The sequence below is a fragment of the Equus przewalskii genome, chromosome 25 (assembly GCF_037783145.1).
Source record: "Equus przewalskii isolate Varuska chromosome 25, EquPr2, whole genome shotgun sequence".
Taxonomy (NCBI): domain Eukaryota; kingdom Metazoa; phylum Chordata; class Mammalia; order Perissodactyla; family Equidae; genus Equus; species Equus przewalskii.
This window is the reverse complement of record NC_091855.1, coordinates 7,635,917-7,648,474: the sequence shown is the minus strand read 5'-3', so window position 1 is coordinate 7,648,474 and position 12,558 is coordinate 7,635,917. Positions and strand designations below refer to the sequence as shown.

Sequence of the window (12,558 nt, the reverse complement as noted above, 5' to 3'; positions counted from 1 at the left end):
CGCGGCCGGGCCGGCCGGGCCGCCGGTGCCATATAGTATGCAGCAACCCGAGGAGTCACGTTGGGGGAACGGCAGAAAGCAGCTATCCTTTTACACTACTTTGCTCTAGCAGCTATCTTAATGGTGACTGCGTGGCCGGGGGGAAACCTGATCGGCCAGATCCAGCCGAAACCAGGAGGGAGGGAGTGGGCTTTCCGGAGGGGGGGAGGGGGGAGGGAGACGAAGAAGGAGGAGTAACAGAGGGGGAAAGAAAGAGGAAAAGAGTGCGAGGGAGTGAGGGAGGGAGGAAAATAAACAACAAAAAATGTCCTCTTCCTCCCCCACCGGGCAGATTGCAAGTGCGGCGGACATCAAGCAGGAGAATGGGATGGAAAGCGCCTCGGAAGGGCAGGAGGCGCCCCGAGAAGTGGCGGGGGGCGCGGCGGCGGGGCTGAGCCCCCCGGCTCCAGCCCCTTTCCCCCTGGAGCCGGGGGACGCCGCGGCCGCCGCCGCCAGGGTGAGTCGAGAGGAAGGGGTGGTGGCGGCGGCGGCCGGAGCGACGGCGGATCAGGTACAACTCCACTCGGAACTTCTGGGCAGGCACCACCATGCCGCGGCCGCCGCCGCCGCCGCCGCGCAGACCCCACTGGCCTTCTCGCCCGACCATGTCGCCTGCGTCTGCGAGGCGCTGCAGCAGGGGGGTAACCTGGACCGCCTGGCCAGGTTCCTGTGGTCCCTGCCCCAGAGCGACCTGCTACGTGGCAACGAGAGCCTGCTGAAGGCGCGGGCGCTGGTGGCCTTCCACCAGGGCATCTACCCCGAGCTCTACAGCATCCTCGAGAGCCACAGCTTCGAGTCGGCCAACCACCCTCTGCTGCAGCAGCTCTGGTACAAGGCGCGCTACACCGAGGCCGAGCGCGCCCGCGGCCGGCCGCTGGGCGCCGTGGACAAGTACAGGCTGCGCAGGAAATTCCCCCTGCCCCGCACCATCTGGGACGGCGAGGAGACGGTGTATTGTTTCAAGGAGAAGTCGCGCAACGCGCTCAAGGAGCTCTACAAGCAGAATCGCTACCCTTCGCCCGCCGAGAAGCGGCACCTGGCCAAGATCACCGGCCTCTCCCTCACCCAGGTCAGCAACTGGTTCAAGAACCGCCGGCAGCGCGATCGGAACCCCTCGGAGACCCAGTCCAAAAGGTGAGCGCCAACTTTCCTCCTCCTCCCCCTTCCTCTCCCCCACCCCCTTCCCAGCTTTCTTTTCCTCCAAGTGCTCGCAAACATGGCGCTTACCTTCCCCACCAGCCTGGTCCGGCTGCCCACCTCTCCCCGCCCCCCACCTCTCTCCCCGGTCGGGGTGGGGGGGGCAGCAGTGGTGAGGGGCGGGGGAGCCTGCCTCCTTACCCTCCCCCTCCTCCCCCCAGAAGTTTCTCGTCGCCCGCCCTGGTCTCAGTCCCCGCCCCCACCTCGGCTGGTCACTGCTGCCCGGTTTCCCACCCCCATCCCGCTGGCTTTGAAGCTGCCACTCTCTCCCGGGTTCTGGCGGGTTGAAGGAGCGTGCAGAGGCGCCGGGAAGGCCGCTCTCGCTGCCGCCCGAGGCCGGCGGAGGTTGCCAGCGCCGGCCGGGGGCTGCAGCGCCGCGGGGTCCCACCGGCCCGGGCGCGCACGCGCTGCCCGACCCGCAGGGTTCGGCTGCCCCGGGGCCCGCGCAGGAGGTCGCCCTGGCCGCTCTGGAGGGAGGAGAGTGTTGGTGGGGGCGGGCGGCGCAGAAGGGGGTCCGGGGACGTCGAGGTTTTATATGACAGAGTTAATCATTCACCGTGCCCGCTGTGCGTCCCTGCGCGGCCGCGGCAACGTGGGGTGTTGGTGCGGCTCGGCTCTGCCGTGTTTTGAAACCTGATTCTGAACTCCTTCGGGTCGGATTTCAGCGCGGCTGGGGTAGCGGGGCTGGAGGGCTGCTTCCTCGGCCCCCGAACACGGCGTGGCTCCCTGCGGGTACCGGGGGGAGGCGAGGGGGAGGGACACAGGCTGGCAGAAGGCGGACAGCAGGAAAGGAGTGATGGCGCTATCAACTCCGCATCTCCTGGAGCGCCCACCCTGGCGGGTCTGAACTTTTTGACTGGCAGGTTTATTTCCCCAACTGGTCGAAAATATCGGGTTTTTTCCACCTCTTTTGTGCGTCCTCCCGCGTCAGACACCTGGGCTGTGTGTGTGTCTGTGTGTATTGTTGGGCAAAGTAAAGTAAGGAGAAGGTCGCCTAAAGAGATGGTGTCTCCTGCCCCGCGGGGATAGGAGAGAAAGAATCCGAAAGCAGCTCGAAGGTTCTGCTCAGGGAAGGAATCTAGGAGCCGGGGAGCCCGCCCGGGCCAGTGAAGGTGATCGCTGGGCGCATTCCAGAGCCGGCTGTGGCCCGCCCCTGCCGCTCCTGCCCCTGCGCTCCTGCTGGGGCCCGACGGCTCCGGCGTGCCTCGCCCAGAACAGCGAGGGAAGAGCTGTGCCAGAGCCGGGCCCCGCGGTAACCAAAACAGACGCGCCCTGCGACCTGCCTGCACCTTCCCGCTGACTTGCGGGGACACCCAGAGGGGGCGCATTGGTAACGCCAGGCCACCTGCCCCCGCGCCCGCTTGTGGCCTCCGATCCCGTCGCTCGGAGCCCGGACGGAATCCGCGGGGCAGAGGGCAGAGTGGGGAGTGGGCGCGGCGCGCAGGCCAGCTGCCCTGCAGCCTCCGCTCCCCAGCCAGGCGCGTCCCCCGGGGCTCCCTCGCCACACTCTGCCTGCTTCTCCCCCCTCGACTCCACACCCCCCGCCCCCAGCCCAGTTGCCTGGTCTAGGCCCCTCTCCGGATCTACCTCCCACCCGCACCCCCGGTGAGTCACCCTCGCAGACGGCGACGGCGGTTCAGCCTCAGCTCGTAAATCAAAGTGCTTTCTGCGCTCCTGGCCCTGCAGCCCAAAGCCCGGGTAATCCCCTCCCCTCGGCATGAAAGCAATCCGACCGCCGGGCACTGCGGGGATGTCGGATCCTCTTCTGGGCCGAGTCCCGCCGCGCTTCCAAACTGCCTCTGTCCTACTCCCCTTTCTCCCTGCCCGGCCCCAGACCAAATGGGAAACCCCCACCACTGCTCCTCCCCGGATTTGGTGTTTCCCCCTGAGTCCGCGAGCTGAGGAACGCAGGCCAGCGGAAGGACCGAGGGTGCTGGGGAAGGAGCCCGACAGTTACAAGGCCGCTGAGTGACCCCCACCCTTTCCCTCCCACCTCCCCAGGGCACTGGATGGAGTGTGTTAAATAGGCCCCTATGGCTTCCTTTGGATTCAAAGGCGACTGCACATAACAGTTCTTGGGTTGAAAGTGCCTTTCCTACATCAAGGACAGCCACTTTGTTGAATGAGAGAGTTGTCAGGCTGGTGAAGTAGAAGTTTGGGAGCAGGTGAGAAAATGATCTCTTGTTAACTAACTGGCAAAGAAAACTGAAGACCTCCCGCCTCCTGCTCCTTTGGCAGTTTCATTTACCTCCAAAATCACACTAAACTGAATTGGTTAGAGGGGAGGAGAGGCGTTCCTAAACATGAAAGACTGACCACCTCATTTAATGAGTTTTTGTCTATGCTACAGGCAGCAGCATATTTAACAGTAAGGAAATAACTTCAAAGTTATAAAAACATATATACAGTTCTCCTGTAAGTCCTATTAGCTGAGTTTACGTCTCTCAGATCTCTGGACTTGCCCTGAATTTGTTAGTAGTAAAAATGATTGGGATACGAGAGTTCCTCTTCCCAGATTCTCTCTCCCGTCAGAATCTGCTGAAGGGCCTCATAGCTTAAATAGGACTAGAAGACTTCCTGCTGTGCTTTCCTTAAATACTGCCCTTAGTGGGGTTAGAGGCTGGTTTTCCAAACAAATGGCACTGTGTAGAATGTCATCCCCCTGACCTGACTGTTGATTTCCCTCTTTATACAGTGAGTCAGATGGCAATCCCAGCACTGAAGATGAATCCAGCAAGGGCCATGAGGATTTGTCTCCTCATCCACTCTCCGGTTCTTCCGATGGTGTCACCAACCTCAGCCTTTCCAGTCACATGGAGCCAGTTTATATGCAACAAATTGGAAATGCTAAGATATCATTAAGCTCTTCTGGAGTTTTGTTGAATGGAAGCTTGGTACCTGCAAGTACTTCACCTGTCTTCCTTAATGGTAATTCTTTCATTCAGGGACCTAATGGAGTTATCCTTAATGGATTGAATGTGGGAAATACACAGACAGTGTCATTGAACCCACCAAAAATGGCATCCAACATTGTGAGCAATGGTATATCCATGACTGACATACTGGGGTCTACCTCCCAGGATGTGAAGGAGTTCAAAGTCCTCCAGAGTTCTTCAGCTAACTCAGCAGCCACCACCTCCTACAGCCCCAGTGCCCCTGCGTCCTTCCCAGGGCTGATACCCAGCACTGAGGTAAAAAGAGAAGGCATTCAAACAGTGGCTTCCCAGGACGGAGGCTCTGTAGTGACTTTTACTACACCCGTGCAGATTAACCAGTATGGCATTGTCCAGATCCCCAATTCCGGAGCAAACAGCCAGTTCCTTAATGGGAGCATTGGATTCTCTCCACTGCACCTGCCTCCTGTTTCAGTGGCAGCTTCACAAGGTAAAAGTCATTTAGTACCATAATGCACCAGTGAATGTTTTAGCCAGCTGCTGTAAATGACGCATTTGGTGAGAGCTGTAGATTGATGTTACTGTTCAGGGAACGTATTGGCTGCCACAGCTGCAGAATAGCCGTGATTTGTTTCTCCTTCTTCACAACACCCATGTAATATCCACCTTGCTTGGTTCCCTGGCATCATAGGAATGGGCTTTTATTTTCCTAACAACTGTATGGAAAAATACAAGTCTTGCCAGTTCTACAATTATAGAAATATGATAAGTCAATTGGTGCTTACAAAATAACCCATTGCTTGACATTTTAAAATTAAAAATTAATAGTATTGCTAAGAACACAAAATTAGTCGAACAATTGGTAAGAATGTGTACACTTTACCAAAGCATTATTTATTTGACCAAAAAGTTTTAGAAGAGCAAGCTAAAACGACTGGATCAATTGTGTTTGATTTGTGTTCCTCCTATAATTAAGACTAACAGACCTAAAGGAAAATCAGGAATATATGATTGGGTGTCTATTGCTCTGCATGTATACTGGTCCCCTAAATGTGTGGGTTTATTTGTAAAGGCAACTGTAAGCCTTATTTTATATGTTCGTGGCTTTACTAAAGGTGATCTACCAAAGAAAGCAGTCTGAAATTCAGGAAAGCTGCGGCTGACGTGCCAGTTCTTCACTGACTTGAAGCCAGTCTGGATGGCTCTGTGTCGTTTTCTCTATATAGAAGCAGGAATGGTTAGAATGGCAGTGGAGGTCGCATAGGCCTTCGAATTCAGAAGTGGGAGATGTTAATCCATGTTTGCCTTCCTGTAAGCAAATCTAAGTCTAGATTTTTACCAAAACAAAGTAACTAATTGTTTGCCTTAAAGATCAGCTTCCTGTACAATGGTTTTTATCAAAAGAAAAAAATATCAATATATGCACAACTCTTTTGGGTCTGCAGCTATGGTCAGCTTCAGCCTGTTTGAGGCATTAAGGGAAAAATTGTGGAGTAAGTTTCGTTCTGTACATTTGTTTCTTTTTAGGTAAAGTGGTAGTAAAACCATTGCAGGACAAATAGTCCTGCAGCGTTTATTTCTTCATTGATTCAGATTATGGAAAAGATTAAGCTAAGTCACTATCCGACATAGGGCAAAAATATGAAAACCACAAGGAAAGCCAGAGTACTTAGTTTTATAATAATTTAGTGTGGATCTATCCCCTTTTCTCTCTTTGGGAAATTTCTAAACAGAAGGTAACATTTTAAAGACAACAAATGTGAGCAAAAACCGTGGTATAAACTTTGGGGGAGGAGAAAAGCAGAAATACTTTTCTCACATGTAACCTAGAAAAGTGCTACCGTAGAAAATTATGACAAACTAATAGTTAATTTTTTTCCCCTAGAGTTCTTTTTTGTAATAGCTAATTTTTAAAAGGGGACATTTAATATGAATAAGAATAGCATTTTTGTTAAAATAGCTAAGATCAAATGACACAGCTGTCAATCCTTAGACTGTCTGGGTGAGTTGAAGGCATAAGTTTAACCAGATGGGTCCAGGAAGCAACGTTCCTTTATGGTAATTGTATGTTGCAGCTCTCAGTAAAGCATTTGGGGATTCAGCCTTTCTTAAAAATGTCTAGACAACGTAGAATATCTTTCTATAGTTGGAATTTACATGGAAAAGCAGAATATCTACATCTTTTACTTACTTTACAACCTGAGAAAATAAGGGATTTTTCTTACCATCATTATAAAGTTATACTTTGCACCTGTACTATTTTCCAGTTGGTTTTGAAATTGTGACTGACTATATATAATTATTATGACTATATATAATTTCTACAAATTCAGAAATATTTTATGTTCAATAGCACTTGGGGAAAATGTCACATCTATTATGTTGTTTATGACTCTATCAAAAAATAGCTAATCATTTTGTTCGAATATACACTGGCAAACAATTTCACAAACATACACACAACAAAACAAACATCTATTTTAGATATTTTTTGCTACACTTTAGCAGCCAGCAGGAATTTTAAAGCATACCTTTAAAGTTGAAGGCAAACGTTTTCAAATAAAAGCCTTTTTCATGTGTTTGGCCTGGAACAAACATTTATGTTAGCGAAGGGCCCAAACATACATAGAAGTGTTTTTCTTAACACCAATAGTTCCATGATGAGTGCTTTCTAGTGGTTAAATTTTTTTAAAGATCAAATATAGCATTTTCCTTTAAAGACATTCCTTTGCATTTACGGTGCTTAAAAATGTTTGGAAGACATAAATAGCACAGTGACATTTATCGATACAAGTGGTAATATAATCACATTTATTCTAATAATTCAAGAATGGAAATGTTTTAGGTGAATTACCTTTAACCTTGGGCTGTTTTCTCAAAATAATAAAGAGTTTACTGGACAACTAATTCAAGATCAGGGTGAACAGTCTGTCTGAGTTATTCTGTCACAAAACTCCCCCGTGTCCACCTTTCCTTCAATGGCAAGATAATTGCCATCATTTCACTGTGCCTATGTAAAGACTCCAAAAGAAGAGTTTTATCTGATATTGGGAATGCTGGGGGGTGGGGAGGAACCGGGGGTGTCCAATTTATCTACATTGTCTGAGTTACCTGATTGGAACATCTCAGCTTTCTACTTATGTTTCTTTTTCTACTTCTGGTCTCTACAGACCATTATAATGAGAGCCTCAAAAGATACAAACCTTTTAGAGACGCATTAGCTCTGGTTCTTTATGTTAATCTGTATTTTAAAAAGCACAATTCATTGTTATTAATTCTTCCTATCATTACAACACTGAAAATTCAGAACTGGCGCAACAAAAGAAAAAAAATGTATTGAATGTTTTGTTGACTTGACATTACTTTATGGTTAGTTTGGTAAAAGTTTACAACTTGTCTGTACATGTTTACATGGTTAACTTTAAGCCCCAGGGCAACTCATTTTATGTGGTATTTTCTCCATTTCCATTTATATTTTATGTCGCTTACTGAGCTTGTCCTGAACAAAGGCATTTTATTTGCATATGTGTATTCTAGTTCTAACTGGCAGAGCTAGCAGTAACTATCAACTGATTGAGAGTTATCAAGTGAGTAATAATGAACTAGAAACTGGACTGAAATTAGAACTTGGAAAAGGGTTTTTTTTTTCACGCTTGGTTTCTAAATCAGTAGTTTTAACTCCCACTTGATCATCAGAATTACTCGAGGAGTTAAAAATACGCCTGTTCTAGGACTCACTGAGTCAGATTCTCAGGAGTGGAGCCTGGGAATCTGTATTGTAAGTGCTCAAGGTGAAGATTCTGCTGAACCTGAGAAAAATCATGTGTGCAAAATAGTAACTTTTTTCTTTCCTCATCAATTCTATCAATGATAATCTGTACTTTATTTTTTTTTAGGTAATATTTCAGTAAATTCAAGCACTTCAGATGGGAGCACATTTACAAGTGAGTCCAGCACAGTCCAGCAAGGAAAGGTTTTCTTGAGCTCTCTTGCTCCCAGTGCAGTGGTATACACTGTTCCTAATTCAGGCCAAACTGTAGGGTCTGTTAAACAAGAGGGCTTGGAGAGGAGCCTGGTATTTTCTCAGTTGATGCCCGTCAATCAGAATGCACAAGTAAATGAAAACCTGTCTTCGGAAAATATCTCCGGGAGTAGCCTCCATCCACTGGCCTCCTCGTTAGTTAATGTATCCCCAGCTCAAAATTTTTCCCTGACTCCCCCTGCCCTCCTAAATCCTGCCGAGCTGAACACTGACATTGCTGATAGCCAGCCAATGTCTGCCCCTGTGGCTAGCAAACCTACTGTGACGTCTGTCAGCAGCACCAACTATACAACTCTTCAGAACTGTTCCCTTATTACTGGTCAAGATCTGTTGTCAGTCCCCATGACCCAGGCTGCCCTTGGAGAAATCGTTCCTACGGCTGAAGACCAGGTGGGTCACCCCTCCCCAGCAGTACACCAGGATTTTGTCAGAGAACATCGTTTGGTTCTGCAGTCAGTAGCTAACATAAAAGAGAATTTCTTAACAAATTCTGAGAGCAAAGCAGCAAGTAACTTACTGATGCTGGACTCCAAATCCAAGTATGTCCTAGAGGGCATGGTCGAGACTGTCTGTGAAGACCTGGAAACAGACAAAAAAGAGCTTGCCAAGCTCCAAACTGTCCAGTTGGATGAAGATATGCAAGACTTATAAACTTTATTTCTCATTTTTCTTCTTGTTTTTGTTTTTCTGGTATCAAGGGGCAAATCTTTTCATGAAGCCCTGAGGACATAAAGCGTTTGCCCATTGAAAGGGAAACACTAGTTTTGCAAGTAAATGCATCAAGAGACTTTGGATTGATCTGCCCGAAGATCGCAGTTAAATATACAGGAGGAGAACTGCATTACTGCAGCCTTTTGGTTCATGTATGTTCTCTTTTAAATAGATGGAGACAAAAGAACAAGATGAAGTATGTCAAGTCAAAGTGTATCATTTGGTTGACTTACTATGATTCTAAGGTCAAATGGAACTTGATAGTTTTTTCAGTTAAAAATGTATACACCTAACATAGAAAATTAAAAATTGCTACAGAGCATTAGAAACAATACAATTTTTTTTGTTTACTTTTACTCCATGGGCATTGATAAGATTAAGAAGCATAAACGGTACTCCACACTATTCTAAGGGTATATTTTTTTGAATATATGCATTTGTTTTTCAACATTTTTGTGAAAGTCTTAGTTTGTCTACACATTTCCAAATGTGATTGCTTATAATTCAGTGTGGCTGAGAAAGTTTGCAACTCCACTAAAAACTCTGAAATAAACTTCAGTATGAGTGTAAATATATTAGTTCCACAACCAAGGATTTGAGTAATTACAGTGAATTTTATTTATGATGTATATGTTTCTCTTATACTTCAGACACTATGAACTGAAAAGAAAAATGTCTTCTTACTGTTTAATTTATTTTTATTGTTTGAACAGGAAGTGAACATAGTTATTTCCAACAAAGTTTTACTTTTTGTAGGATTTTAAAAGTAATGATTTTTATCAGGAATTATTAAGGTCAATATTAATAACACTGAAACAGGAAATCTAACTCCCAATATTGGAATTTTGGTACTTTTTTTCACCTCCTTGCTCTTTATTTAGCAACTCTCTGATTCATTTAAATATGGTTTCTATAGAATTCTATGTGCCTTTTTACCTTGTGGCCTTTTTATTATTCTTACTAAGGTACAGAAGTGTCAACAGAAGCACTGATGGCTCTTTTCTACTATCTAACAGGGTTAATTTCACCACAGAATTGCTTTAAATCCAAAGAACTTAAGTTTTACTTCTATTATTATGTATAATGTTTATGATGCAAATGGATGAACAACTAATTGTTGTTGATGCTTTTCCTTACAATGAAAATAACAATAATTACAGACTACCATCAATTCTGTAGGCTATGAAAACAACCATTTTAAAGTAAACAAAGTGTATGTAAATTCTGTTGAGCAAAATTCTGTCCTTTTTAATCTTAGTTCTAAATATTTTGATACATTATGACATATGACTGTTTGCACTATATTATCATGTTCTTTAAAAGTAAATCTTTGGGTTTCTGTAAGAGGCTTGTTTGATAATGTTGTGAGCTGTGGTTATATTTTCTATCGGGACTCTGAACACAAGATGTAATAATGCAAATACATTAATGTAGTGAGTAAAGTCTCTGGTCTCTGCAAAGTGAGAGAATGATCTCTTCAGAGAGGACTTGAAGTTGTTGAACATAAAGATGTTACCACATCTTGCTTTCTTTGTGATCAGAACAAAGGGTCCACCAAGATCTCTGCATGCCCATCACCAAGCATGTTGACTAAGGGCCATAGAGGATTTAACTTTTATTGTTATTACAAATGGAACTTGCAGGCATAGATAAAGAACCCTGTGAAGAATTCCTCTCCCATCGTTTTGGCAAAGAACTTAGATCCCATTTTCCGTGGAATTAGTGAATGTTCCTAAACTGCTGCAACTACATGTTTTTTGTTTCGTTTTTAACCAAGGCAGGCATTTTAGAGCTCTCTTCTGCTCCACCACTGCTTGGACAGCTTGTTTTTTCTTTGGGTTTGTACTGATCATGTGACTGAGATTAATCACATGGTTCTATAGTGTAGTTCACGTGAAAATGATGTTTTCCACTTGATTGCTACAAATATCAAGAGTTTGTTAGTTATTTAAAAATACTCATCCAGTAAGTGAGATGGGAAGGTTTAAAAAGTTATGTATGTTATATATATAACTAGAAAAGTTTTATATGTCTTCCAAAAATATGATAAGCCTCTCTTTTATTCACAGTTCTTCCTCTTTTCTCCCTTAAGAAAAAGAAAAGATAGCACAAAACTTAAGACGTACCTAGGAAACCCAGTCATAGTCCCAACATGATGTAGCTATACCCCTACAGTTACTCCAGGTAGCTACACAATATACCAGGTAACAATCAATGCACATTATAAAGAACTTATTGTTCTTTTCTATTCCTTCAGTAAAATGAGGGCCAGATGGTATGTAGCCCATATATATGTGAATGAAATAAGATAAACCCCGTGATCTCCTTGCACAGAATTGCAAATTTTTTTTGCAGTAGCAAGGGCCGGACTCAGAACTCTTGGAGTTCGTGTGGCAGAATTTCTCTTACATAAACCAATGCTTGAAGATGCTGCAAATGATCCTCTAATGATCCCCAAAGAGGAATCAGAATAGGGTTAAATAACTCTCCCTTCAAACCCCAACCTCTGCTGCTGGCTGTGGGATTTTTGGTGTGAGCCTATCTATGCACTCTATCAGCCAGAATCTGGCATTTAGCTCTTAGTTACATCTAGTAAAGGACAGTCTATTGTTTAAAGAGAAGGTGCATTTGTTCCTCAATCAAGCAAGAGCACCTGTGTTGTACTGCTTTATAGCTCATGTATATTTATAGTAATGAAAAGACTGACTTGTACACATTTCAGTGCCTTTCCTGTGTTATGAAAGGCAGGTAGATGTTATAGCCATAGATAAAAACCCGTAGTTAAATTGCACACTGACCTTAAATCTCCTTGTATATGCCCTTGCATCTTGCATGTTAAAAGTTGGATTACTGGGCATGTGTGCAGCCTGCCCTGCTACATGTTAGAGAAGTGTGCATTAGTTCTTCATTCTTTACAATGTTTGACAGATCATCTCATAAAAATAAATAATTCAGGAAAACAGAGGGGGAAAGAATTAGGTTTTACAAAAGATGTTTCAAAGTCTTCCTGGAACTTAGATGATAGAGTCTAACAGTTACTTTGTATCTAATTGATACATTTCATGTTAATTTAATATTACCACCATACATTTATTAATCAAAATTGTATAGCACGTAACTCTTTTGGCTTTCAGGGTTCTCAAAAAATTTTTATTCTTTTGTTGCATGTACTGTATGTTTAGACCAGTTATATACTCAATATGGTTTTACTGTGCCTTACACAAAGAGGAAATATACAGAATGTATATCATGAGGTGGGATAACAGAGTCTTTACTGCACTGTTAGGTGATGGCACATGGAGCATGTCCCAGAACATTTCTGTGCTGAATTACCCAACCAAAGAGATCTCAAGTATGTATGTTGTACTGTAATAGGGGTTTATGCCTGGACAATTAAGTGTTTTATTTGTTTTCTGAAATGATGTGAACTTATTTTTCTAAACACTATGCTAAATAAACTTTATATTTATACATATCTTGTATAACAAAATCGTTTATCCCTGGAAAAGCAGAGAAAAGTAAGGAAAAAGAAAAACAAAAAGCCACACACAAACATTTCGTAGGCTGGCAAATATAAAGACAATAGGAGTCATTTTGGAAAAATAAGTTCTGTTGGTTTTTGTACAAAATTATACAATTAACTATACTGCATACTCAGAGCTAAATGATTAGATT

General features: G+C 44.8%; 1 protein-coding gene across 4 annotated transcripts; it reads left to right on the top strand.

Annotated features, from left to right (window-relative positions):
* Nucleotides 1-12: 12 nt before the first annotated feature.
* Nucleotides 13-12,358, top strand: SIX4 (SIX homeobox 4). 4 transcript variants are annotated; one of them, XR_011532750.1, is made up of 5 exons: nucleotides 14-123; nucleotides 332-1,173; nucleotides 3,238-3,401; nucleotides 3,932-4,620; nucleotides 8,027-12,358. XR_011532750.1 is itself a non-coding variant. In XM_008539153.2 (4 exons), exons 1-4 carry the CDS (start codon nucleotides 121-123, stop codon nucleotides 8,821-8,823), a joined length of 2,331 nt encoding a protein of 776 aa, XP_008537375.1. In that variant the 5' UTR covers nucleotides 13-120; the 3' UTR covers nucleotides 8,824-12,358. The 4 variants fall into 4 exon arrangements, 2 of the variants coding, with proteins under 2 accessions (XP_008537375.1, XP_008537374.1); XM_008539153.2 differs by lacking the exon at nucleotides 3,238-3,401 and having other exon boundaries at nucleotides 13-123; XR_011532749.1 differs by lacking the exon at nucleotides 14-123 and having other exon boundaries at nucleotides 199-1,173.
* Nucleotides 12,359-12,558: the final 200 nt, after the last annotated feature.

Coding starts and splice junctions, on each gene's coding strand:
- SIX4 (XM_008539152.2), top strand. CDS start 305: ATGTCCTCTTCCTCCCCCACCGGGCAGATTGCAAGTGCGGCGGACATC. Junction 1,174..3,931: donor TCGGAGACCCAGTCCAAAAG/GTGAGCGCCAAC, acceptor CTCTTTATACAG/TGAGTCAGATGGCAATCCCA. Junction 4,621..8,026: donor TTCAGTGGCAGCTTCACAAG/GTAAAAGTCATT, acceptor ATTTTTTTTTAG/GTAATATTTCAGTAAATTCA.